This window comes from Accipiter gentilis, chromosome 8 (genome assembly GCF_929443795.1).
Source record: "Accipiter gentilis chromosome 8, bAccGen1.1, whole genome shotgun sequence".
In the NCBI taxonomy this organism is placed as follows: domain Eukaryota; kingdom Metazoa; phylum Chordata; class Aves; order Accipitriformes; family Accipitridae; genus Astur; species Astur gentilis.
In genome coordinates, this window is record NC_064887.1 from 43,770,753 (window position 1) to 43,798,383 (window position 27,631).

Consider the following 27,631-nt stretch of genomic DNA (forward strand, 5'->3'; position numbering starts at 1 on the left):
TACAGGCCTACTACACATTTTAAACCTCTGAGGAATTCTAATGAGCATATATTCAAATCTAAGTAATCACTGAGCATGGTAAGTACAGTACAAGACACTTGGGATACGCGCAGAAAGTCCCAAACACTTAATTAAAATGTGAGGCTATTAGCACACAGTTTTATTAAACTTGTGCTGCTCGAGACAAATAGTCTTCCAAATTTTCTTTCATCTTTTTGGCAATCCTACTAAACTAATTTTTTTTGTATTAACTGGAAGCAGTAATTAGCCATAGTACTGTCTGGTTGACTAAGGCACCCCAAAACCTTTCTCTAAAGTAACTGAAGAGAAATGAAGGTTCTCTAGATGGATTTAGGGAAATGCCTTGCGCATTTAAACACTCGACATCCTCACCAGGACTCACAGATCCCTAAATGGCTCATTTTTCAGTGGCAGAACTGGAGTATTTTAGGGTAGAGCATAATAATTCAATTTTACATAAATCTCAAACATATTTCAGTCCTAATTTCTAGGTCCCCAGAACTCTGTTACTGCACCAAGAGACAGGGGTGGGACAACCAGCCTGCACACGCAGGACAAGGCTGCAGTTTCAAACATAAGTAAGGAGTAACACAAAAATGGCATTAACAGTTAGAGCTCCCCGAGCTGTAACACCAGTCCCACATATCTAGGGTCCCCAACGTGCAGCACAGACCTGTATGATCCTCTGCAGCTCATTGTTATTGTGCTCTCCCTTGCTGTCATTAATCCCTGTATATTACTTGCTCATGTAATTACCCAAGGGCCAACAGTCTAGGAACCATTTTCTAGGTAATTTCTTTGATGACACGCTATCAACGCAAGTTTCCTCTTCACTACAGCAGCAGCAATACTGAGGCATCCTGTGATAACGGCAGAGGCACAAGCCCATCATAATAATTCAATTACATCTCTGTAACCAAGTCACAAAGGTAGCTTTTTCCTGTATGGTAAGAAATGCTGGAGGATCACTTTAGTAAGAACAGGCACTGTCTTTGCAGTTAAGAGAAAACTGTACAACAAGGTACTTTGAGACTGAAATAGTAAATGGTCACTTCCAAGAGATAAGGACTTTTAAACCAAGCCTGAACACATGTCCTAATTGCTTAGACCCTCTGCCAGTGCACTTTTAGCACATTTGCAGCCCTATATGAAGACATTAACCCCCAGAGAACAGACTAATAGTTAAGACATTATGCAGTGATTATGATTATGTGGTACAGCAGAGAAAACAATTCATTAAGGATTCAGAAGACTCTTGTTCCTGACCATTTCATTTACCATGAATGCAGATACTTTGGAAGAGCCTTCTGCTTGCACATAGCACTGGAGGCACTGACAGGGAGAGAGAGCACCAAGCAGCGGTCTAGTTCTGGTGGCAGATGAAGAGATTTTTAATCTCAAAGTGCACTAACTGAAGTCGGGATGTTTACAAAGATTAGACAACTAATCACACTCATCTCTCACATGTACTGAGCTGCTGACATCCTTGTATAGATAAGGATGTGAGTGGGACTGGAAGCAGGCCTCACTGTAACACAGGAATTACATATTTACTTATTACTGCACTTATTAATAGCTTTCAAGAAAGAAAGGACAACCTAATGGTATGACTCAGTCCACAAACTGATTTTCTGCTGTTCTATTACATGTGGGTAGTTTGCTAGGTACAAACTGCTCAGCAAAGCTGCTCAAATGCAGTTGTAGAAAGTGAAATTTTAATGGAGTCTGGCCAAGCAATGTGACATTGAAAAAAATAATGTTAGCAATCAACCACTACCTGGAAATACAGCAACAGTTTGCTCCCCCCAATCCATACCGACTGGTCAAACCATATGGGTTTGATGATGTATCTCACGACAACAGGTTTATTCAGAGTGGAGACAGCTTTCGCTGCCTGTCACAGTAGTGCCAAAGGGTATTGATAAGGTCACAGTGCCACAGTACTAGGGTACCACAAAAATACAACATTTTGCCTTAAAAAAATTCACCACTGAAGAAGTAGGCACAGCAAACAAATAGGTGGACAAAGAGAAAAGGACAAGGTGACAAAAATAAGAACTTGAACTAAAGTAAACCTTCATTACAAGACGTCTAAAATCTGCCTCAGTGTTTTGAAGCAGGTGCGGCTGAGCCAGAAAAACATCCACAGCAAAAGAGTGGTGCTTAGCTAGTCTGCTTTAATAACTAACCTTGATGAAACCAACCAAGACATTCACAGACAGCCTCTGTGCATGAATAAAACTTCTACAGAGTTCACTTCAGGACAGAGGACCATTACCATGGTTCCGATATCAGAAAACTCTCCCAGTATCTGGCAAGTCTTTTTTCACTACAGCAGTGAAAAATTTAAACTTAAAAGTTTCACTAAGGAGGAAACAATCTCCCCCTTCTTCAGTAGAAGCTCTTGATGTAACTGAAGGAGGGGGCAAGGGTAGAAAGGGGCACTCATGCCTTTACCAGAAAAACAAGAATCATTATTACATATTAACCAACAGTTTACTCTGATTCTGAACTTGAGCCAGCAAAGGAGGGAAAGGGAGGTCCCAGCATTAGGATTTGTGACTATTCCATAGCTAAGCCTGTCACTGAAGGTTAGAAGGCAAACTTAAACAGCTCACTGACAGAAGTCCCAGTACAGGATGTGAAATATCTCACAGCTGAGCTCGGAAACTCAAACCAAACTGAGAAACAGAAACAAGACTCTGCTAGGTCAGGGCTCTACACTCAGCACACCACAGCTAAAGACGCAATATAAGAGTCTTCTAAACATCTCGCAGGTTCTCCCTCCCACTATGAGATAAACCCTTGCAAATAGTTTGTTTTGGCTGCAAAAGGCTCCCCTTCACAGCAGATAAACAACTATCTCGCAGGGCTGTGACAAACTGCTTGCTGCAGAAAACACAACTGGCTGCGAGGTCCCTGCAAGCCGAGCACAGCCCCGAGAAAAGGGAAAGTTTCATACACCAGGCCCTACAGAGTCAGTGTAACACCAGGCTTCTCCCACAGTTAATTTTAATTAGTTACTTGTGCCCTGACTAATCAGTATGTAACTGGCACTTTGAAAGCTTCCAAGCACAGATCTTGAGTCAGTGAAATAAAAGAAGTTGACAACCCTTGACCCCATTTTACAGCTGCAGAAATCAACTCAAAAGAGCCTTGAATTACTTCCCAAACTCATTAGTCAGAAATGAAATGGAGAAAAAAAACCCCAAACAGTACTTCCTATGCCCATTGGATGCACAACCCATTGGATCACGTTCCAGGCACTTACTACACGGGTGGGAACAGTAATTGCCATCCCAAAGAGCTCAAGAGCCACGCGTGCCTAGATGGGTACACAAAGAACGCAGAATGGAACCACACAAAGTGCATTTCTGCACTCTCAGCTACACCACCTCTCACCTTTCCTAGCTGACAGCACCACAGTTTACCTCTTCAAGGTTAAATGTTAAAGAGGAATTTCTTCAAGAAATACTATTTTATTCTTTAAGCAGTATTACTCAAAAAATGGCGAGTGTTACAGGCTGCCTGTTGGCACAGACAGACCTGCCTCCCTGGCCCTTGAGAACGAGTTCCTTTCCCTGTTCCTAACCTCAACTGAGCACTGGCTGCAGTTCAATGGTAAAGAGATTCCTGAATACCTATGGTTTAGGAAGCATTTCCACAGCAGAAAGCCATGTTGTGAGTTAAAATGATACAGAACTTCAGCTGGAAAATAATGACAAAGTTTAACCCCTTAGTTCCCAGTTACTGGAAATATTACTCACTTTTTCACATTTGCCTCCCCATTGGGAATTCTGCGTAACTTCTTCTTCTTTAGTATTTTCACAGCTCTCCTACAGAGGGTTTCAGAGTCCAACATCTCCTTGACTTTGCCATAAGACCCTTCTCCAAGTAAGTCTCCCATCAGGTATTTGCCAATAAGCTTTGCCCTTTTCCGCCGGGGCTGGTAGATGACCTCCGTAGAGTCAATGCGATGGATAAAAGTGTCCATCCCCACAGACATCAGCTCGCTCTCTGCAAACATACCCAGCTGCTGTGGCTCCTGCATATCCATCCTGGATTAAGTTCCTTAACCTGTTTTCCTTAAGCGCTCAGGGTTTTAATCCTGTTTGTTAGTTTCCAACACTCCCTTTTACTCCTTCTTGAAAAAAAAAATCCAGAAGATTGTACAAACATGAATAAAAAAAAAAAAACAAAAAAAACCCAAAACCAAAACAAACCTATGAGCTGCTTCCAGCTCAACTGGATGCTAAAAGATCCAGGCCTGGCTCCAGTAACACAATGTCTTTTAAAAAGAATATATATCTTTGACCAGATACACTCAGTTTGGGACTTGCTTTGCTTCTGACCTGGTCCCACTACTGGGGTTCCTTCAAGTCAACTTGGCCTTTAACTTGGCCCAGTTTGATTCTTAAGTGCTAGGTCATCCTCTGGGACTTTAGGCCGCCACATAAAAACAGACAATTACTGAGTCTCTTTCGTGACTTTCCATTCCTAGCAGATCATAGTCACCAACTCCAAACTGGATGGCAGGGGAAGCGTTTCTGCCCTGCTGTCCTCACCGTCCAGCTATGAACACAGATGGGGTTTTTTTCTTCAGCCGTTTGGAAGCTGGAACCAAGTTTCTTTGAAGGAGTTTTCAGAAACAATTCTAACGTCTCCGCTTTTCACGCCTACAAAAGTTTGAGGCCTTCGGTGCCTATCAAGATCTCCCAGGGGCATCCTTCAACCACTTGGATTCCGCCTGGCACATGATGTGTCACCACCACTGGTCCTGGTGTCAGCCGGTGTCAGACAACGCAAAACCTACTACAGCTTTACCGACCCACCTTAAAACGGGAACAACCAAGAGGAAGTAATTCTCTTTGCCCAGTACCCAAAACACCCCATTCCCTTTCCAGCAAGGGAAGGTCAGTCAGGTGATGCCAGCCCCTCCCGGGCTCTCCCCCCCCACCCAAGTGTCGGGGGGGCACACACACACACCCCGCTGCCACCTCCGGGGGCAGCAGGGACGGAGTGAAAAGGGGATAAAACACCTCGAGTGCAAGCAAATTAGCGACGCAGACAGGAAGGAAGGGTCGTCGTCCCCCTCCCCAGGGAGGAGGTGAGCTCCGGTTCCTCCCCCGCTTCAGCCAAGGCCCCCGCTTCCACAGCGGGGCGGGGGGAGCCCGCCCGGGACGGGGCCTTTCCCCCACGGGCCGGGGACGAGCCCCGCAGGCAGCTCCGGCCGCTCCCTCAGCCCGGGGCCTCCGCGCTCCGCTGCCGAGTCGGGGGAGGGAAGGGGGCGGGCAGCCTCCTGTGTGTGTCCTGTGTCCCCCCCCACCCCGCTCCCCGCCGCCAGGCTCGGGAACCGGGCCGGGTCCCGGCGCCGCGCTCCCGCCACCCTCCCACCCGCCTCAGGGGGAGCCCCGCCAGCCGCTCCTCCCCCCCCGCTCTGCCACCACGGCCCTGCCCAGGGGCCCGCTCACAGCCGCCCCACCAGCTCCCGCCGCCGCCCCTTTACCCCCGCCGCAGCGCGCACGCCGCCGCCATTTTGTTTACCTCCCGCCCCCGCCCGGCCCCGCCGCGCTCCCGCCGCTGCCCCCTCCGGGCCTCAGCACCTCCCTGGCGACCGACGTGCTCTCCCATTGGCCGCGGCACCGGCCCCGCCCCACCCGCTCGGCCGCCGGTTGGCTGCGGCGGCGCAACGAGGGGGCGGAGCCGGCTGTACGGCTTTCGCTTCCGGTTGGTTCTCTGCGTTACCGACCCGCCCACCTACCCTGGCGGGCGGCGGGGCGCTGTGATAGACCGCGGGAGCTGCCCGTCACCGGCAGGGGCGGGGTTGACGGCGGCGGCGGGGCGGTGGAGGGCAAAGGGCAAAGGACGGAGGGGAAGCGGGTGCCATGGCGACGGGGCGCGGGGCCTGTCCCCGCCGCCTCTGCGATCGGGGCCTGCCCTGCCGGTAGCCGGGGCCTGCCGGGCCGCGGAGCCCTGCCGGCAGCCAGCCCTGCTGCCGCCGTCCTCGCAGGCTGCCCGCGCTCGGGGTGCCCTGCAGCAGCTGCGAGGTTGGGGGTGAAACCGGGGCCTCCCCGCTCTCCCCCTGCGCCGGTTCCCCGGGCCCGCCGAGCTCAGCGCAGCTCCTCGTGTGTCCCAGACGGCTCTGCCCAGGGCAGCCGTGCCGGTCCAGGCCGGGCTGGGTGGTTCCTGCTGCCGGGTGTCTTCCCTGCCAGGTATGGCCCTTTTGGCAGGTCCCGCAGACCCGTGGGTGTGGAGCGGGGCCGAGAAGCTGCTGCTTCACCTTTGAGGAACAGCCGGTAATTCGGCACCGCCCGTTTTTAAGCAGGGCACAAACGCCCTTGAGACAAACCGTGTCTTTCTCAGGAGCCTCTTCTGCTGCCAGCGCTTCGTGCGAAATTTAACGTGCATTAAACCTCTGCAGCACTAGGCAGGGAATTCTGTTATGACAGCTCTCCTGAGGCGAGGACACCCTTTCCCTCCTTGACAGCTGCTGGCCTTTCCCACCATCGCTGCCCACTCAGGTCCCATTTCCCCCGTCTTTCCCTCATTAGACCACGCTTCACTGGCTTCTCCCCCCACCACCACTGAAGGCTCCCGATGCGTCCAGCACACTTGGGTGAGGACATTCAGTCCCAAAGCGTGTTTTCGTGCTCCAGGATAATAATAAATAATGGATGGTAAATAAAACAGAACAGGGGTTTTATCTGTAATCCTCAGAGGCGATACAGGCACCGGGGAAGCTGCAAAGGCCTCTGAAATGAAGCCAGCACTGGGGTTGGGAGGCGGCATCTGTTTTCTCTCTGCTGTGCGATGTCAACACGGGCACTGAAGACTTCTGTTACTGCTAAAAAACGCAGCTGGGGAAGGGTTTCCATTGAGTCAAGCATGGCAAGCAGCATTTATGCTCCTACCGATCCTCAAACCCGAAGGCAATCCTTACCGCTCGTCTTCATCAGCACAACAGCCTCCTCCGGCTGCAGGCTCGGCTGTTGGGGAAAGGCCACACTGTGATCCCAAAACCCCAGCTGATACCAGGTGCATCCTGACCTTTCCCCACCTGGAGAACAGCCAGGGACATTGCTCTTGCTGCAGGAGGTGCCTTTACTGGGCAATTTACCAACATTGCTTGTGTTTTTCACTCAGGTACACTCCCGACCCCCTCACCCTTTTCTCATCTCACAACGATTCATTTGCCTTTTGCTGCATGTCAGCAGGAGCACCCAGGGATCGCCCCAGGAGGCACATGGTGCGTGTCAAAGATAATCCTGCCCAAACAGCTTATCTCCCCAGCAGGCAGGAAAGGCAGCAGACAGGCAGGGACTTTCGTCATAGCACAGCCAGGCCTGGAAACACAGGGCTGAAACGCACTGCCAGGAGCCCTCCGGTCCCCCCCGAGACAGCCTCCAGCATGGCTCACCTCTGGCACGCAGTCATCCAGCCTTTAGAAAGCTTCCCACCCGAGCACAGCCTGCATCGGTGCTGAACTGCATCTCCTGAGGGAGATTTTTTCCTGATACGCAATGCAAATCTTCTCAGTGCCATAGATCCAGCATTTCCACAGATTCTCACCCTCTCTGCCAGCGCTCAAGGCCGTACGATGTCCAGTCCAGCATCTCTGGCTCCATACTCACTCACTCGCCTTGGAAAGCTGCTCCTGCAGCTCTCCCAGCCCACGTCAGCGGTCCCATGCATCCAGCAGTGCGTGTTTAAGGGCAATTAAAGGCAGGGATTCCTCAAAACGCCCTGTGAGCCAGACAGTGTGCTGAAATCTGTGTAAAACTTGTTCTTTTCCCCTTTTATTTCTACAGGAAAGTTCACACCTGGGTGAAATGGGGAGTTGGGACCTTCCCTCTCCAGGCAGGGTGGCTGGTGGGTTTGCACACACCCCCCACCCCCCCCCCCAGCCCCAGGGGCAGCTCTGCAGCAGCCCCGAGCAGCAAGGGAGCAAGCAGCTGCCTGGGCTTGTTTGGTTTTTTTTAGAGGCTCTGTTATTTGTTTGACACAGTTTCCAGCTGTTGCCATTTGCTTTTGGTCAGTGTGTTACAAAAAGAGAAGAAAACACTGGAGAAAACATCCCTGACAGTTCCCTTTGTGTGAGTTGCAATTTACTTTATTTTGAATTTTGCATTAAGGGATCATCATGGTTGAACCCCAGCCAGCAACTAGGCACCACACAGCTGCTCGCTCCTCCTGTGCCAGTGGGATGGAGAGAATTGGGAAAAAAAAAAAAGTAGTAAAATCTGTGGGTTGAGATAAGGATGGTTTAATAACTAAAGCAAAATAAAATATAATAATAATAAAATATTATAATAATAACTGTAATGAAAAGGAATATAGCAAAAAAAAAAGGAAAAAATAAAACCCAAGACAAGTGATGCACAATACAATTGCTCACCACCCGCTGACTGATGCCTGAGCAGCAATCGGCCCCTCCTGGCCAACTCCCCCCAGTTTATATACTGAGCACGACATCCTGTGGCACAGAATATCCCTCTGGCTGGTTCAGGTCGGCTGTCCTGGCCACGCTCCGTCCCAGCTCCTTGTTCACCTGCTTGCTGGCAGAGCAGGGGAAACTGAAAAATCCTTAACTCTGGATAAGCGCTGCTTAGCAACAACTAAAAACATCAGTGTGTTATCAACATTAGTCTCACACTAAATCCAAAACACACTGTACCAGCTACTAAGAAGAAAATTAACTCTATTGCAGCCAAAACCAGGACAGTGATGTTTTAAGCCCTTCTCCTGGAAGGGATGTGGTTACATAGGAACCTCTACCTTCATTAAGAAACAGCCTGCTAGCCCCTGTGGCGAAAAAAAAAAAAAGAGAGGGCAATGAAATAAATCCCCAGCACAGTAGTTTTGGAGAGGTCCATGGTTTCCTTGAGCCCCTCTCCGGTTTCGGGCGGTGGGAGGACTTCCACCTCCTCCTTGCCCTGAGCGAGGGGACACCCAGCACTGGGGGGGTGACACCCGGGAAGCCAGTGGGGGGGTCAGATGAGACCAAACAGCTGCAAGGGTGTCCTCCAAAATAGCAGCCCAGCGGCCGGCTCCACCGCCCCAGCCAGAAACCCCAGCACGTCCCGAGGGGGACGGGCCGTTCTCAGCCTGGGCGCTGGCGCGGCTGCCTGCCCCAGACAGCCTTGGCAACGGCAGAGGTGCTTCTCCCATGGGGATTCTCCACTGTCTAATAAGGTTTGGGCCTCACACCACTGTTTCCCCCCCCCATAGGGCCATTAGAAGGGTCTCCCAAGAGGAAGGGTTTCACCGGACGTATCGGAGCACGCTGCAGTCTCCTCCCCAGCCCAGCCGGCACGAGGGCACGTGCCATGCCAAACCGCCGGGGCGAGGGTTTGCGTTACGACAGCCGACTCCAGCGTAGGTAGAGGCTGCCGGCACAGCCCATCCCATGCCAGCTCCCACCAGGGAACAGCTGGTCGCAGGTGCCGGCACACTTGGTTCATGCATTTACCAGCCGCACACCCGCTTCCAAACACGCAGAGGAACCAAGATGTTTGCAGCTGCAGCTTCCTCCCAGGCCCCACTGCACTAGAGGTTAAAAAAAACCTTTGGCAAAGGGATTGAGCCAGGCTCGGCTGGGAATCGCACACAGGGTGCCAGCTCCAAGAGCTGAGCAGATATTTTGAGGCAGGAAAGGACAAATCCATGAGTTCTACCTTTTCACGAGAGCTACTGGCACCACATGGGATCACAAAGCACAGGCAGGAGCGGCCTGAGCCCATTTTCAGGGGCCTGAGCAGTGTCACAGCACATCCCTCCATCCCAAAGGCTCAGCAGGTCCCCAGGGACGGGGGGTCAGAGCACAGCGATGCTCTGGGTCTCACCCCAGCTCCGTTGCTGGTTTGTTTGGGGTGTCCCAGCCCCGTAACTGCAGGAGCAGCTAGGGGAGGCTCCAAGGGCTGCTGAGCATCTTCAGAGCGCAGAAGAGGGGGTGCACGGGAGCAGACTGCCCCACCAAGCCCCCCAGGCTCCTGCTAGCGCTGCATTTCCCTCCCGCTCCGTCGCAGGCTTTTCTCATGATAGCGCCTGGCCACATGTGATTTACTTCGATCTCGGCACCGAGTCCAGAGTGCTGGAAAGCGATCCCCCAAATTCTGGTAAGTGCCGTGCTTCCCCTTCCCAAGAGGGACGGGTTCCCAGCAGCAGGAGGGCAGGATTGATTGGAAACCGTCTACCACAGAGAAACCCAGGCGGGAGGCAGCTCCCATCACTTCAGCTGCAGCTCCATATCTGCGTTGCGTCAGCCGCACTCTGCTCCCTGCCAGTCCTGCTGCCTGCCCCAATAGGATGGCAGGAAAATAGGCTCCCCCAGGGGTGAAATCCCACCTGACCCTCCAGGAATAGGCAGGTGGTGTGTGGGGTGAGCCAGGGTCTCACTGCAGGGCTGCCCCCAGCACACATGGGGCATCCTCAGATGCCCCAGCACTGTCCCCCATCAGGGGCTGGTGGCTGCACCAGCATCTTCACCTCCAACTGGGAGGTCAGCCTGCCCAGGAGCCAAGGGGAATCAGGCTGAGACCTACAACGCTCATCGCATGCGGTCCGCTGCGTGGTGCACAGCCACTGCTGTCCCCTCATCCCCTCCACCGGACAGGGCAAAGCCCAGAACCCTCTGTCACGGCCCCGCTTCCCAGCCTGCGGGACAAGGAAGGGTCTGCCCAAACACAAGATGGTTTTGCAGGACTCTCCCACCCCAGGGTGGTCCCTGCCAGGCCCAGTCCCTGCCTTCCTGCACGGGTCCAGCCCCACAACCAGCACAGATGGGACCCTGGCACTGGGGCTACTGGTCTGTCCCCATGCCCGCCTCTTCCCGAAGCTGCGGCGAGGCATGAGACCAGCTGGGTGCAGGGCTCCTCTCTCCTCACCCCAGCGGAAAGTCAGGGGATTTCCAGGCTGTGGGAAAAAACAGGAACCAGCTGCGTGCAACAGCAGCCAGGCTCACCCCGACACTGCCAGAGCTGTTCCACAGCATGCACAAGAGCAAAGTCTGCAAGATTAGGGCCCTAAAAGTCCCATTTTTGACCCTGTTTCCCTGGGATTGGGTGCCCCCAGGGACCCAGCTGCCCGGGAAGGGCTTTTTCTGGAGAAGCCAGACCCTTTCCCAGGGACATCCCTCCCTTGCAAGGGCCAAAGCATCAGCACGCAGCTCAGCCATGTCCCTGGCACATCACGTTCCTCCCCCTCCTCACATCCCAGCAGCACAGGCACAGGGCAGCCCCAGTGGCCCCAGTCCCACCACCCCAGACCAGCATCACTTCTACTTCATCCCCTCCTCAGGGGGTTTCCTCTCCAGCCCATCACAGCTCTGCCCAGCAGGGAGGTGCAGGGTAGACAGAGCCACCATGGAGGTGACACCCCACACAGGGGGGTGCCAGGGAAGGCAGAGCATCCCTGCCTGCTCCCCAGCTCCAGGGGCTGCAGCTGAAGGCAACCAAACCACAGCTCATTGCTGCCTGCAGCAGGGGCTATGCTGCAGGCTCATGGCTTTGAGTGTTTGGGAGACGCCTGTCTTGTGTCACAGCAGCAAGAGGTGCAGCAAAAAAAAACTCACACTGGGGTCCCCTCCAAGATGCTGCCAGAACAGCAGCATCATGCTTAGGAGAAGATGTTCACCATCAGCACCCACCCCACCACCTGCTCTCCCCCAAACTGAGCCTCCCCATACCTACACTTACCCTACCAGAGCCCCCCCCCACCACAGCCCTCCCTTATTAAGATGTGGCAATTAGGGCAGAGGCTTTATCTGTACCCCTGCCAGGGAGCTGTGCTGTTGTAGAAGGAGAAGGAGGGCTGCAGGGTGGGTTGGGGCATGCCCAGGAGCAGGCAAGGTACCGGCTGCCTTTGTGGCAACTCCCTCAAACCATCTCATGGTGCAGCAGCAGCTGCCCGCAGCCAGAGCGTGGGGGGCACTGGTGGTTCCATGGGGCAAGGCAGCTCTGTGGGGCACGGGCATCCCATGCATCCGAAGTGTGGCAGCACCTCGCAGGCTGTGCCCCTCCGTGGGGGGAGCGCACCGGGGCAGAGCCTGCACCTCGGGGCCGCTGGCTTGGCAGGGCTTCCTCGGTGGTGGCCCCCAGGGACCGTGAGCTGGGGAGCAGGGCCAGCCGGTTCATGTCTAAAATGGGAACTAGGCTGGGACGGGGAGGGGGAGGCGGCGATTGCAGTAAGTGAAATAAGTGGTTGTGGTACCAGCTGCAGAGGCGTTGGTGGTTACGGGAGGAGACTGGTTCATTGCTGAATGGATTAGCATGTGTTCTTCCACTGTATCTACTTATTCATATTTGTATTGTGCTAAATAAATAGCTCTAGGGGATTTTAGACCCTTGAAATGCGTGGCTCCCTAGACTCCAGCAATTGCTCTCAGATAAGATGGCCGGTAGCCTGGAGGGGATGAGGACAGCCCTGCCTGGCCTGCAAGGATGCTGTTCACACCTCCAGTGTGCCCAGGGCTGCAGCTGCTGTGTGGGGCAAGAGTCAGAGAAGGGTGATTTATTACAGGGACGTGATTTAATAGAGCCAGAGCCTTTGGTGTTAAGCCCTGGAGAAAGGATATTTCAGGAAGTATGACACAATTGCTTTGATTAATTAATGTGTGCAAATGAATGAAGTCTTCTGAGAGCAGCTCAATGATGGGATTAAAAGCCCAAACGTGACAAACTGAGCAGCAGAAAGGGAACCTTCCCCTCGGGACTGGGGAGGGGATGTCACCAGTGGCAGCACTGCCCTTCCCCAGGGCAGAGCCTGTGGGGTGGGGGTCTGGGTTTGGGGTGCTCTGGCTGTGCCATACTTGTCATGGCCGTTGGGAGAGGGGGGTCTGCGTTTCCTGGCTGATTTAGGGGGCTGGGGTTCAGGTTCAGGCAAGTTGTCTGCTAATGGCAGCAGGTTGTGGGAGGGAGCCTGGGAGGCTGAAATTTTGCTGCTGTTGGCTCTAAAGCTCCCCGAGATGAGGTGATCAGCTCCTGGAAGAGGGAATGGGACCGGCCAATCGTGCCTGTGCCCAACCAAGCACATGCACAAGACTCCCTGGCAGTGCTGAGCGGCAGGCGGGCTGCCTTCCTCCAGAGCTGCTGTGAGAAACCCCAAATGTTTTGTTCTCACCATCTCCTTTGAAGACAGCCCCTTTGCTGGGTGCAATGCTGTCTCAGCCGGTAGCCAGCCACTGGGCAGGCTCGTGCTGCTGGGGTTCCCATGCAAACCCCGGCAAAGCCAGGGTCCCTGACTCCTTGAACCCCTTCAGAGGGTCCTGCGGTGACTGCTCCGGTGGGAGCGGGGTTCGGGTCCACTCAGCTCCCAAAAGGGTCTTTTCTTCCCCTGGCCTCATTAGATGAGGACTCCTACATGTCCCTAAATCCAGGCTGCCCACACCATGCCAGCCTGCGCCTTGCTGTGAGTCCAGAGCCTGGGATGTTTCCTGTTACCCAGCTGGGTTCCCTGTTATCAGTGGGATCGTCCCCATACTGGAACCCAGAGTCTGGAGGTTAAACCAGAGTGCCAAGCCCGTCTGTCGGCAAAGCTTCTCGATGTGCCAGAGCAGTGAGTTCGCCCCGTCCCTGCTCCAGCCATGGTGTCACAGACCTCCCCGGTCAAGGTTCCCCCTTCCCTCCCGCCGGTGCCTTTGGCAAGAGCCTGATATTTCAAAAGGCTGAGCAGATAGCGGCGGTTCTGGCCTGCCGGCGCTTTCCTTCTCGGGGATAAATCACACCCGAGGTATTCTCCTGCCACTGCCGTGTTAGGGATGCCAATGTAAAAATAGACCTGTCTGGCAGGCTTTTTTATATGACCCCGTCGGGATTTTTGTTCTTATCCTGGGACTTAAAAGGGGCAGAGATACAACATAAGCAACAGGAAATTAAAAATTACAAGAATGGGTGGGAGGGAGAAGGAAGCAAGGAGCAGGGGGTGATTTGCCAGAACAGTTTATTTTTCAGCTCCGTGATTCAGCACTTCGTCTGACTTGCAGTTAATTCCGAGAGCGTGGCTCTTGTGGGGTGGTGGCGAGCAGGCATTCCCTGGGAGCTGGTCGGGATTTAAGTGTTTCCCTTTTCAGCTCTCCCGCTTCCTCTGCGGGCGGGGAGCTGCTGCCCCCGTCCTGCAGGTAAGCACGGGCAGGAATTTCCTTTCCTTCGGCGAGGAAAACGACTCGCCCAGCGCCCGCTCGGTCTGCGGGCAGGCGTGAGCGGCCCGGCCCCCTCCGAGACTCCGGTTTTCCTCCTGGAATCGACGGCTCCAGCCGGGAGACCCCTGTCGCAGCGAAGGGCCTGCGGCGCTGGGCCGGGCCTACCGAGACCCACCCCGTCGCCGGGCCGGCTCCCCGCCGCCGCCAGCAGAGCGACGTGCTGGGCAGGAGAACGCTCGGTGGGGCGGGATGGCGGCTCAGGCGCTGTCCGCGGGGATAAGCGCCGGGGGACCGGACCCCGCAGCCGCTTCCCCGGCCGGGGGGACCGGGCCCTTCCTCACCTGCTTCCTCCCGGCCCAGTCCCGGCCCCGCTTCCGCCACCCGGCTCCGCTTCCGCCACCCGGCCCCGCCCACTTCCGCCGGAAAGTCCTTGCCGCCCAAGATGGCGACCGCAGTGAATAACGACAGCGGAGAGAGGCCGTAGCCGCCGGGCGGGAGCCTGAGTCTCCCCCTCCCCTCCCCCCCCCGCCCTGGGACACAGGTAAGGGCCGCCCACGTTCCGCTTTCCCCTCGCTGCGGGCCGGCTCTTCCCGGAGGCTGGGTCGCGGGGCCTGCCCCGGGGCCGACGGGGCTGAGGGCTCGGTCTCCCCGGGCCGCTACCGGCCGCACCCCGGCCCGGTCCCTTCAGAGGGCGGAGAGCCCCGGGGCCTGCTCCGTGCGGCCGGGCCAGGCTGAGGGGTCCTGGGGTGGTGGGGACGGTGGCTCCCCCTCCGGGCTGCTCCGGGGCTGCTTGGCCCGCTCCTGCCCCGCGGGGAGAGAGGGAACGTGCCGCCGCTTCTCCCGGTGCCGGTTCCCGAGGAAAGGTCGGTCTCTTGGCTCAGGCCTGATCCTGGAAAGGGAACCGCCGGCCGAGTGGCCGCCGAGGTGGCAAAAGCCATCGCGGTCGCATTTTTCCCACGCTCCTGCTGCCTTTTAACCGGGTGTTGTGAAAATAGAAACGGGTGTCGGGGCAAGGCCTCGCTTGCCAAGTTTGCCTGTTGTGGTGTAGCTCTTAATGGCCCAATTAAGAGCCTCTGAAAAATAGGGCTGATGCTAACAGGCTCTTAACTCTTGTGCTGTTAGCGGTCACCGGCGTACTCGGTTCTTAACATAATTAAATACTAATGCAAGTCTTCAGAAAGAGCTTCCTTCTCCAAAGTAACCATAAATATCAGCATAAGAACTGTGACTTCAAGTTAGCATACTCTCTTTACAATTAAGATGGTCTTTTGAAGGGCAAGTTTTGCGGGTTCAGTGCCTGTAAGGCTTTTTTCTGGCCTGCGCACTATTACTGGTGTAAATTTAGCGGGCAGAAAGATACCGGCCATACCTGTGCGGTTGTCTTCTGTGGATTATCTACATGTCATCTGAAATGCTGAGCTCGCTCTGACCTGTGTGGGTATGTCTGAACTGAGAGCAGCTGGTGATGGGAACGCCTCTAAGTGGAAAATTATGTGCTGATACTTTTGCTTTTAGTTCAGGCAACGTTGTGCATCCCATAAAGCAGTAAAGATTTTTTGCAGAGTTCATTAGATAAGATGCCAACTGGAGACTTTAGAAGCCTGAATTTTGTTCTTATCTCTGCCGCTTGCTCTTTTTTTTGACAGGGGTCTATTTGCTTGATGTTTACCCCCTCATTTTCCTAAAATAAGCCTATACCTGTAGCTGCAAAACTGAATGAAGTCTCATTCAAACACCAGTGTGAGTACTCCTTAAAGGAAGAATGCTTGAATTGCCTAAAGTACATTTTCAATTGTTGCCAAAGCAGCAGCCTAAAAACATCTAAAATCATGGCGCTTAGCACTGGTGTAGTGCAAAACTGGCATTATCCTGGAGTGCCTGAAATCACTGTATTCTGCTTGCCAGCTTGCCCAATATCAGATGATGAAGTGAACAGAACTGTGATGGGCATTAGAGGGTCTCTGTCTAATTAAAGAGTGGCATTTTTTAATCTGGGGCTGTTTCATGTAGTAGCCAGGATGGCTGACCAAAGCTGAAAAAGAAAGGTATGCTTCCCCCACCTGCTTCCTTCAATAGTGTTTTGCCTGTTCTTGGAATCATACTCGTGCTTTTGCTGGGCTTTGAGACCAGCTGAAAGATAAGATATTTTTTCTTTATAAAGGAAAATGTAATGGTAAATCCACAGAACTTGACAGGAGATGGCACGGCCAGTGCATTTTGCAACTTTTTTTTTCTTTTATGGTTAGATCTCAAGTCTGATTCTTTAAAAAGTGTTCTGAAAGATTTTGCCGAGTCCCATGTGTGGATTTTTCTCATGTATGAACTCATACCTTTAGAAAAAAACCCTAGAAATTCTTAATGTTTTTGCTAAATGCCATTTCCCCCCATACTTTACCTTTTTCAGAATCTTGCATCCTCATCCTCGAACGGGCTTCTCCTGGAAAACCATTTGTCCCTGCCTTTAGCTGCCTGGTTGCTTGCTGTTGAGTGTTGATGTTTTGTTTTGTGCTTGCTGAGCTCTCCATGTAGTGTATCCCCCCACTAATCCCTGCTGACTTTGGAACAAAAACAGCAGGACCAAGCGTCATGTTTCGTCATGTGCCAGACATGGGACAGGCTGTGTCTGCCAGACTGGACATTCATTGAAAAACTACAGCTACTTCATCGTGGGTTTTTTTTTTAACACTAAAGTATACATGGACAGGAATATTTTTTAAGTTTTTTGTTTAAAATAGTGGGCATGTGGTGTGTTTGAGGGTTGTATTTACTGACTGACTAGGCCTTTTCAGCAGTTAAGTTATAGATCCCTGAAATGGAGGGTCTATAATAAAAATGCTGACACAGGTTTAAAGCTTTTTGAATAGTGGCACTGTAATAAAGAACTAACTGTGTAGTCACTGAATACTGCGCTGTGATTTTTGATCGTGAGAGTCTAGATCTCTCAGGAAAGCCTTCTAGGCTTAATTAGGAGTTTTACATTCTCCTGACACATTTTTTCAGCTTAAAACTTAAAACTTGTCAGTCTTTTTTGGTAACACGATCAAGGACTGTAAACATGTAGCTATGAAAGAGGCAAATACATGCCTCTTTCACAGAGAAAGTATATGTTGAGCACGCCTGAAGGTTGGTGGGTTTGAAATGGTGTTTATGTGCTTATGATCAATAGGGAAGCAGGCTTTGATGTCCTGGAGTATTTCTTCCACTGTGAGTAGCTGCATGTGAAACAGAACGTTGAGACCTGCTCAGCTCCAGTGGAGGGTGTTTCTTCCAACATCTCCTGTGATTGAAACTGGGGATTGAGCACAGTGTAGAGAATCGGGGACCTGTGTTTTCCTGGCTTCTGACCTTAGCCAGCTAAGTTCTTTGTGCTTTTCTCTTCCCCTTTAATTAAGTAGTGTAATACTGCGCTTCTGCCTTGCAGGTGTGCTCCTGAGACTGACTTCATTACCGCTTGTATTGGGCTTGTGTTACAGCTCTGTCCAGGTGTGCTCTACTGCTGCCAGACCTTGGCTGTGCTGAGTGCCGTGGCTGCTGTGTTAGCTGGCAGCCAGCATCCATCATGCTCTTGCCATGGTTTGTTTTCTTCCAGGACCATATTAGGGACAGGTGTGAGAAGGGGAGCGGCCCCAATGACCCCAGGTGCCTTGCTCGGGGTCTGCCCTGCTGGTGGGGGGGTTGTTCAAGCCCCTGCTTTTGAGAGCCATTTTGTGCATTTGCTGTCTGAGCTGCTGCACTACTTCAGCCTGAGCTCTGCCTTACAGGGCTTGCGTGTTTACGCTTTGGAAATTTCAGTGCACAGTTGTATGAGGGTGATGCTGTATAGATCTACACAAAAATGTGTTGAGTGTTTCTTGGCAGAAGTGTGTGTAGTGTATGGAGACGCATTTTTGCTCTGTCCAGAAATAGTCATATCTGTTCTTACAGGTGGAAGAGCAGGGACAGATGGAATCTGTCACTGCCCTGCAAGCAAGCTTTACTTCGAGTCTGTCTGGGTCCCTCTTGGACCAATATTTTGTTGCTCAGAGAAGAACATTTGAATCTGGAGACAGACCATTAGAGTGAGAGCAGCCTGCGAGTGGAGGGAGCGGCTGTCTGCTTTACAGCCGCTTCATTGTGAGGAGGTAATGCGAAACTTGGAACGGTGAGGTGAGGACCTGACAGCTCTGCTGGTGGAGAAACAGAATCCAGGGAAGCAGGAGAGAGAATGTTCTGGAGTCATCGTGAGCTGAATGAATGAAAAGTGAGGTCAGCATTGCAGGTAGCATCAGCAATTAACTTCAATTGTGCAGCCTTGAAACAAAGTATCTGTGGAAGATTTAAGACAATTTATGTCAGTGGATAGATTAACAAATGTTTCTGTTGTTGCTAAAGCTGCTGTGCCACTTAATTGCCTAATATTAATCCTTGGAAATTTAGGGAATTGCACATTGGGGCAGATGCCAGCAACAAGACTCCAGATTAAGCTTTTTCCCTCTCATTATTTAGCCTTGCATTTCTGTGCAAGAATTAAGGCCACTGTGACTCTCACAAGTATCCAGACAGCACCAAGGAGTGTCCCAGTGACAGGCAGCGTGATTCTGGGTGCAGCACAGCCTTGTTGCAAAGGTGCTTTATGCCAGTGTTGGTCCCCCTCATGATGGGGAGAAGAATGACCCTGTTGGTGTTTGGGAGGGGTGGGAGGCTGATGGGGAGGTGAGCCTCCTTTCCCTACTAGCTGTGCTTGCTTTGGGGCCTGTGCTCGTTCCTGTGTGATGAGGTGGCAGTCACTGTCTGTGCAGTCCATCTCCATATGTGGATGCACTTGGCTGTGCTGTATGGCTTTTCCTTGCTAATGGTATGGCTGTTTTCATGGCCGACCTGCATAATATAAATATGACCACTGTGCTCTTCCCCAGTAAATCAGATTTTGCCCTGACTTTGTCAACTGCAGTTCCTTGTTCTGTTCCTTGTTCTTGCCCCTTGCTCTTACAGTCCTTGCAACCTGACCTGTCTCAGAGTGTGTTGTTTTTCAACTTCTGTTTTTCCTGGCACTTAATTTAAGTCTGTTATGTGCTAATTTAAACCTGTCTGACTTACTTTAAGTCTACCTGTGTGGGACAGTTAGTATTTTCTTGTAAAGTGGACTTTTCCCTCCAAAAAGCTGTTTTTGATTATTTCTCCCCCCTGCCCTGTATGGTCTAAGCTTCAAATGAGGAGGAGCTAGCACTACTTGAAGGGTAAAGCCCACCCTTTTTGTTCTTTTGCCTGCCCCACCATATATCTTGCATAGATCTGGCAAGAAGCTTTGGAATTATCTCAATTCTTCTTCCCTTTATTTACAGACTATCTAATTCCAGCAGTTAATCTGTCAAATAGATTGTTTCACACTGCAATTCTGTATTGAGTTGCATAGCCCAGGTAAGTAGCAAGGTTTGCATTGTTTCCTTCTCAGTGTTTCTCATGAGCCTGGCAGTGCTATGCCTACACGCTTATAGCTCTAAGTCTGTACAGAACAAATCCTCCCAAGTGCATTCTTCCTTGCTGAAAGTGTTCAGGAGATCAAGGTGGCTTAAAGTGCTTGGGTTAGGATGCCCTAAAGTGATTCTGTTTTCATCACAGGTAAGAAGTATCTTTTAGATTGATGTTATCCTGTGTGTTTGTAATGGACTGAGTTGTATTCCTCATCTGCCTAAGGTTAGATTTTTCTCCTTTCTTTTCTGTAACTTTCTGATATTACTTTGACATTATGTGCATCGGGCTCACTTTTTTGATGTTTTCTAATTTGCAAGGTTGGAGACATATTCTTCCTTCCTATGTTTTCATTGAGGTAAATGCATGCAATCGGTATAAGTCTCTCCTCTAAGATAGGTCCTGGTAAGGAACAAACATTGCATTCTTTGGCTTTCAAATATAAATTCACTCGTCTTTTGCTTAAGAATAGTAGAGAGCTGGAGTGAGTCACCCACAGTATTTTCTGTTTCTGCATTAACTTCTGCCTTCTTTGTGAATCAACTTGAAATTCCTTTTCCAACAGTGTTTCAGATACTTAAGCAGTACTGTATTTAACGTAGCTCTGCAAAGAACTGGATTTACCTCATTAAAAAGAGCGAAGTTGCAAATAGTGGAAAGAATGAAAAAATGGTATTTCCATTTGTATTTTGACTTACCTGCAGGGAAAAGATCTGATACTTCTGTTTGTGTTGAACTTCTGTACTTGGATACTTTCTTTTTTCTGCTAGTCCCTAGTCTAAATGTGATGGAGCCTCATGGTAGCTCTGCAAAGAGACCATGACTATATCTGAAGGGTAGATCCTAGCTTCTCTCCCCTGTTTTTTCTGTTTCTCAGAGTGAGTTGCTGCCAATGGCAGTGATGGGGGCTCTGATTCGAAGCCTTCCTTTCTCATCCTTCAAGGCAAAAATGCTGTTTGGTCTAAACTGTCCAAAAATATGGCAAAGAGAAACATTAAAGAGGAACTTGAAGCTAGCTTGACGCTTGAGACATAAAAATGGCTTTTGAGAGTTCTGTAGCGTTAAGTTCCCATTTCTTTGGGCAGTTATATACTAATTGTATTCTGAAGAATTCCTTCCAGCTGCAGCTCCTGTGGGTGCCCATGTCGATGGTTCACCAGCGGCAGCGCGTTGGTGGAAGGAGTGGATGGAGTGGGGTAGGGGCACGAGGTTTGGGGCTCCCTTTCCTGCTCCATGTGTGTGGGTGGGCAGGTGGGAGGAGAATTAATCTGCAAGCGGGAGAAGGAACTAGATCAAATTTCTGAGGTCTTTTTGTCATTATCGAGTGCGTGGTAATTCACGATCAGCAGGTTTAGCTCTGACTGTTCCTTTCATACCTGTGGTTTCCTAGCTATCTTTCTTTAATGGAGACAATTTAAAATAATGCTAACAAAGACTGAAACAGAACAGGAGGAAGTGCTTGCATTTACTGGGTGTACAATGGGTTGTTTTCACCTCTCTTGATTGCAGATAACCATGAACTGAGCCCTTACGCACAGCTCTATCGATCCTGATTATTGCAGAGGAGTTCATTATGTTTTTAAAATTGGAAATTGTCTGCTGCAGTGCTGGTCCCACAAATTCCTAAAAAGCTCAAGCTGTTAAAAATATAAATTTGTGCTCTGTAACCTCTAGGCACAATGAATTCCACAGGAATTCTGGACTGAAGCGGCCCCTCACTGCCTGGGCTGAATAGCAAACCTTTAAGCAAAACTGTTATTAATATTGAAACTGTTCCTATAGCTTAATCAGAAGAACTTGTGATATAATCAAATTGCTCACAGGGCTTTATCACGCTATGCAGGGAACCAGTTTCATTATTAAACATAGTCTGCTCAGCCGTAAAGGAGCAAGTCCAATGTTTTTTTTCAGGGTCATGTAATCATTGCTTGAGTGCCATCACTCTGAATCTGGGAGATCACTTTGCTGTTTGTTAGCAATGCTTCCAGAAGAAAATTACTGACATTCTTGAAGTTAGGCACCTTATCCTTGTGTTGTTGGGGTTCCCTTACTTTCTGTCTCAACTACCGCTTGTACCAGATGCTGCTCTGTAGAGCTGGTGTTCTCCTCTCCCAGCCTTTACTCTTTATGCCTTCTTTAACACAACTGCTGGTAATGGGAGCTTCCTCTTTGGCGATTCTAGAAAACTTCTCTGCTTGGTTGTAAGCAAGCAGCTTTACAGATTGTGCTTCGAGATAATTTTTTGTAATTATATTGGTTTTGTGGCAAGGAGTGAAAAAAATCCATTCCAGTGATTTGATTTTTTTTTTTTTTTTGTAGTAAAGTGGATTTATCCTTGCACTGTTCAGGGTGTGTAGTGGTTTTGTTTGTTTTTTGGTGTGGGCTCTGTTTCTTTGGTCATATTGCTCTCTGGATAGTTATCATGGCACTGGAGTGCTTTAACTAATTCTATATGACAAATAGCCCATCTGTAAAATTAGTCTAATTACTTTGCAGTTTTATTTTGAAGCATAATCCACTTTGGAAGCTTTTTGAAATTTCTTGTTAGTGTTTGGTATGTTTTGGTACTGATGACCACTTCCTGCGCTCACAGGGACATGACGTATGCCACACACCGTCGTTCGTTTCGGTATGAGGTCCTAACATGACTTATGTCATTGAGTTCAAGGTTGCTGTTCTCCATGATTCTGCATTCTTTATTTTCTAGTGCTATGAAAAACTTGAGTCAATTCTTGAATTTGGTAGTAGCACTCTGCTTGTTTGGTTTTTTTTTTTTTTTTCCCCTAAGTAGAAATTTTATAAGTGAATAATCAGCAGACATCCCAAGTCTGGTTGTCAAAGACTAACAGGGCAGGGGAGAGTTTTTAAAAAGTTTTTTTCATCTGTGACTCATGAAAGAGTTTTAACTCTATGGTTTGAATCTTAGATAGTACTAGAAGTTACTCTCAAACTGTAGAAAAAATGAGTATTAGTCTATGTAACTAGAAGCGTTTTTGACTGTTAAGATCAAAAATTTTTAATTTAAGAAATTTTTGATTTAGTTAAGAACTAAATTTTTGTTCACTGTTGGCCTTGGAGTTTCTAATATTTCCAAGTCAAATTAGTTGCTGATAGCACCCTAGTGTGTGTGTGTATATATATATATATAAAAAAAAAATCCTGGTGGGCCACTTGCATGCTTCTGTACTAGAAATGATCTTAAGCTAGAGAGCTCTGATTTGCATTAATGGTCGGAACTGTCAGTTTGTTGGAGTATATTTGGTAAGAGAAGAAGTGGAAAAATGCTTAAGAAAAAGTTTGCTGTAACGGTTCACTTGTAGACTGTGGGCCTCTGTGTTTATCAGTTTTTATTGTTACAACAGGATGGGATGTGGAAATGAGAGTGCTTTGGCTCGCAAGGAACTTGCTGATTTTCATGGTTTTCCGTGACACGTCTGCCTGGAGGATGGTAAGACAAGCGCATACAGAAGGCTGTTTCCACTTCTCCTGTCCCCGTGACGGGTATTGTCCTGCTGTCTCCGGGCTCACATAGATATCTGAGACTGGCTTTAGTCAGTTTTTTCTTTATTTTTTTTCTCGGAATTTGAGTCTGTAAGCCAGACAGCAGCCCTCTTATTAGAGCATGAGCTTATAGTGAGAGATATTACAAACTCCATGTTAATCATCCCAGGAACCTGATGTAACCGCTGCCTTCCTGCACAGAGAATAGAAGATTCTTTTGCAGTACTGAAGCTTTGGCGGGGTGGAGAAGGTTGGGTTTGGTGACATCCAGTGTGTGCTCTGCTGCTGTGTCGCTGATGCTGTTCTCCTGGTTGGCCAAGAAGTGCCTTCAGCATCCTCTGGCATCGAGGCAATGGATGGACAGGTGCAAGGTGTAGAGTGAATTCTTGATGCCTCTTGCTTCCCTTCCCGCTGTTACTGATGCTTTGATGTATTTTGGGGTATAGCCCCCACCATAAACCAAGGCAATAGAGTATTCCAGCTTTCTTATTTCCATGTTTGTACTCAAGAGTGGTTCATTCTGTATAAGTAAATGGTGACAGGGCGCGATTGAATTTGTTGGAACTAGCAAGGAGCTCCTTTGAGTGGACAGTTCATTGCAGCCTTGGGCTGGTTATTAGAGCTGTTGTGTGATATTTGTGCATTAAGGTAATGTTTCTCCAGCAGTGCACTGTTTTGTTTTGGGTTAACTAGAAAATGTTGAGGGGATTCATGCTCTTGGCGTGGCCTAGAGGACAAGACTGGGAGTCCACAACATCTGGGTTTCATCATTAACTGCGTTACTGATTTTCTTGGCGTCTCTGAACAAAAGATCTCTAGTTTTTGGGTTGCCCATCTATAAGGCTGGACTGCTGTTCACTTTGATCTCTTCGGAGGAATTATGTCATGCAAATTCAATGTGTTGCCTTTTACCATCTGAACATTGCTCAAGCGTAGAAGTTTACAGTTCCTTAAGCAGTTTTCCTTCGTTTTACTAATTGGGTATGATCTATTGTGCAAGAATTTTCCTAAGGAACTAATGCTGTTTTAGAGAAAGGCACTGCTCTGCAGAGAATCTGGCTAGTGAAATCTGGTGTTGTCAAGGCACAAGATAATGTAGAGCAGGCAGGGAGAAATTCTGCTATTGATTTTACCCTTCATAAGTTACTTTGGATGTGTAAGTAAAGCTGTATATTTGCTGCAGCTGTTACGGGAATAACTGCTTCTAATTTCCTATCGAAAGCTGTTATAAATAGGGGGGAAAAAAAAAAAGGGCAGGAAGACCCCTGAAGTCTCTGGTGAAAAGAACAGATGCAATATGTTAAAGGCACCAGAAGATATTGGTATCTCTAAAGCAGTCAGTGACATTGACCCTTAGATCAGCAAACCTCACCAGCTCTGTTGAGGAATAGCTGAGCAGTATTTAAAGGTAATCTTTAAAAAAAAAAAAAAAAAAAAAGGACCCTCCCCCAAAAAACAAAACTATGCCAGCTCTGTATAGCATTTGAAGAAAACCTCGTGAAGTTTTTCCTGTTACTTTTGTCTCCCTTACAGCCTTGTACCACCAATGTCTCTCTGGAGCTGGAAGGCTGGAGGATCTTAGAGCAGGTTGATGGAAGTGGAAAACAAACCTCATTGTAGGTCTCTGCTCCCCACTGCTTCATTTGGGGATTGGGATATTGTAGCACAGGCTTAATTTATAATCTAGGTCCTCTTGTCAAATACACTAAGACAAGAAGAAAAGCTGTGAATTTTATGATTGGAAGAAGGAATGAAGCAGGGCTATTTTTTAAGCAAACCCTTCAATTTCATCTGTTTTGTGCACTGGAGATAAGTGGAGTCATTATAAAAGTTTGTCTTGCCTGTTATTACTTTATTCCTTGGATATAACTTAAAATTTCGTAGGATGTCTTGTGGACCACCAGTGGCATCAGAGAACAATTTAAAGGAAGAGAAGAAAGCAGCCCTAAAGCCCAGAGAGGAAAGCATCCCCTGGGACGATTATGTAGCTATCATGCTGAAGCAGAGGTGTTTTCATTTCTCGCTGGTGAAGCTTTTTACTGCATCTCTTCACAATGGGCTTGGGGTCAAAGTGTGCATTTATGCATCCCTGTTCCTGAGTTCTGTTGCAATAAATCATGTGGCTTGGGAGGAAGAAGTCCTTGAATATTTTAATGTCTTCACAGTCTTTTGTATGCAGAGCCACTTGGTAGGTGGGAGGTGAATGCTGGGCTGCCTGAGGAAATTAATCTGCAGCCCTTTGTCTTCAGGAGATGTAATGTAAAGCAGGTTTTCCTTAAATAATAGGACTTCAGCATCAGCTCTTAATTTGTGTGTGAGTGGGGCCAGAGCACCCGCTAGTAATGCTGCTGCTTCTGCAGCCCTGCTGGTGAGCTGACTTTTGTCAAGGAAAGCCGTGATTAAGCAGCTTCTAATGAGGCTTCAAGACTACAAGTGGTCGACGGCCTGCATTTGGGGAACTCTGGTGCTAATGTTTGGCTAATAAATCAAGAGGCCTGAGGCCAGTATAACAATATTAATTAGGATGCTGGGGTGCTAGCTAAGTGTTTTTAGCTATTTTTTGCTCCTGGGCTTATGGACTATAAAGCCTGAGTGTGGATTTTATGGTGTAGTAAAAAGAAACCCTCTGCTTGTAAAAGAATGAGACTGCAGTAAATCTCTGGTGAAATAAAGCCAGTGAAAAGGATCTAGGTGATCCCAGGCCTTTGTGAAGAGTGTTTATTCTGTTAGTGATTAATTAAAATGGTCTGAGATTTTTGTAGCTTAATGATCTTTTCAGGTAGCCTGGTGTTACTTCTGCTGGTGTACAAACTTTATTCTCTGGAGGTGATGTTTCATTGTGCTTTCCTAGGGAAAAAGCTTGCACCTAAAGGTGTCTTGGTCACTTAATTTCTTTCTTTCCTCCCTCCTTTTTGTTTTTTGTTTGGTTTTTTTTTTGTTTTTTTTTTTTTTTTACAATTTGTCAGGCTGTGGGAAGAGGCAAAGATTGGATTGGCAAACTTTGCAGTCTGTTTAAAGCCACTCCTGGCCAGTCTGCTCCTGGGGAAGTTGCCTTCTGCTCTGCAGCCCCACCCCGATGAGCCACAGCTTTCATCCAGCATGGGCTTGTGAGCTTACATAAACCATGTGCATCCCAGTGTGACTACCTCTTTAGCTAAAATAAAAGGGGCAATACTTTTTTAGACCGCAAAGTGCTTAGCCTCTGGCAAATGATTTAATTCAGTCTGGAAACCCGTGTCTTGTGAAGGCATTTGTGTGCCTGCAATTTGTTAGAGGAGCAGGGGCAGCAGGATCGTCAGTCTCTGCTCTTCATCCAGAAAGTCCCCCAAATGCGAGGGCTTTGCCTGGTAACTTTTCATCGAGGGATCCGTGTCAGCCTCTCCACCTTGGCCTTGGCAGAGATGCTTGCGGGTTCTGCAGCATGCACATGTGAGCCCTGCTCGGAGGGCAATCCTGGCATGGCTGCTGCCACCAGAGAAAGAAAGAGTCACTTTAATTTCGCTTTCCATTACAAATGCAGAAATAATTTTATCTGGTGAAAGGTCACTTATTTTTAAAGGGACTCTGACTCAGAAATGACTTTTCAAAAATACTACTTCTAGTAAATAGTATCTTCTAAATGATCAAAGCTGGTGTGTTTTAGATTGCAGCTTCAGTTTGTGCTACTTAGTTTTTCTGCCTGACTAGCTTGCTGGATGAGAACCTATTGGCGAGTTTCTTTTACTTGGCTGTCATGCTGTGGGCTTCTGGTGGCAGACAGGGTCATGGGAGGCAGAAGAGGGGCCAAGAAAGGTGCAGAGGAAGTAGAGATGACACAGATGGTTTTCGCTTGCTCCTCTGGTTGTATAGGTTGCTTTTACCATCTGTTTTTAAATCCATTAAATCAAATTGGTGTCCTTTGGGGTTATGGAGAATTTAGTGAGGAAAAAAAAATATCAGAACTTACTTTGGAGGTTTTGACTGAGAAGTTGCACTGAAGGCAATGTCTTATCGTGACGTTAATCCCTGCCAGAACAGTACTCTTGCTTTAGCAAGCATGATTCTGAAATCTCATCTTGCTAGCAACAGGGAAAATGCAAGACAGCTGATAAATTCTTGTATTTGTTAGATTAATAGTATTAATGCTAAAAGTATACTATCCAGTTTGACCTTTGTGCATAGCAGTGGTGAAAAGTATTAGTGCACACTGAACATCTGCTATGAAATTAGGGAGACATCAAAGTACAGTGAGATTGGAGATGTGAGCACGCTCTGACCGTGTGAGGTGATTCACTCGTTGCTCAGCACGGCCATTGGTACTCTGTGGAACGATGTTCCACCTACGTAGCATGTTTTCATGAAAACAAGCGATTTGGGGGAACTGATTGTCATGAGTTTGCACAGAAGGGCAGAATCTTTTTGTATATTAGACAAGAAAATTCCTCAAGCTAAAAACCATCTGTGTGTCTACTGCAAAAATCACAGATCATTGTGATGATCTACCAGACTTCCGCAGTGTGTTTGCAGTAAGGCAGAGAGGTGTGTTTA

The 27,631-nt window shown here is 49.1% G+C and overlaps 2 protein-coding genes across 8 annotated transcripts in view; one reads left to right on the forward strand and one right to left on the reverse strand.

Moving 5' to 3' along the window:
• The window catches only part of STK11 (serine/threonine kinase 11), a 116,808-nt gene extending 111,265 nt beyond the window's left edge, over positions 1-5,543 (reverse strand). For 2 of the 4 annotated variants that reach the window (XM_049807921.1, XM_049807922.1), the window contains exon 1: positions 3,789-5,351. In XM_049807921.1, the coding sequence (XP_049663878.1) occupies positions 3,789-4,078 (290 nt within the window). In that variant the 5' untranslated portion in view covers positions 4,079-5,351. Of the gene's footprint in view, positions 1-3,788; positions 5,352-5,527 lie in introns of those variants that run through there. The other 2 variants (XM_049807920.1, XM_049807919.1) reach the window with 2 other exon arrangements.
• A 9,044-nt stretch (positions 5,544-14,587) lies between these two features.
• The window catches only part of SBNO2 (strawberry notch homolog 2), a 69,458-nt gene continuing 56,414 nt past the window's right edge, over positions 14,588-27,631 (forward strand). For 3 of the 4 annotated variants that reach the window (XR_007506985.1, XR_007506986.1, XM_049807865.1), the window contains exon 1: positions 14,588-14,696. The gene's annotated coding sequence lies outside the window, so the exon portion shown is untranslated. Of the gene's footprint in view, positions 14,697-23,328; positions 23,469-27,631 lie in introns of those variants that run through there. The other variant, XM_049807866.1, reaches the window with a different exon arrangement.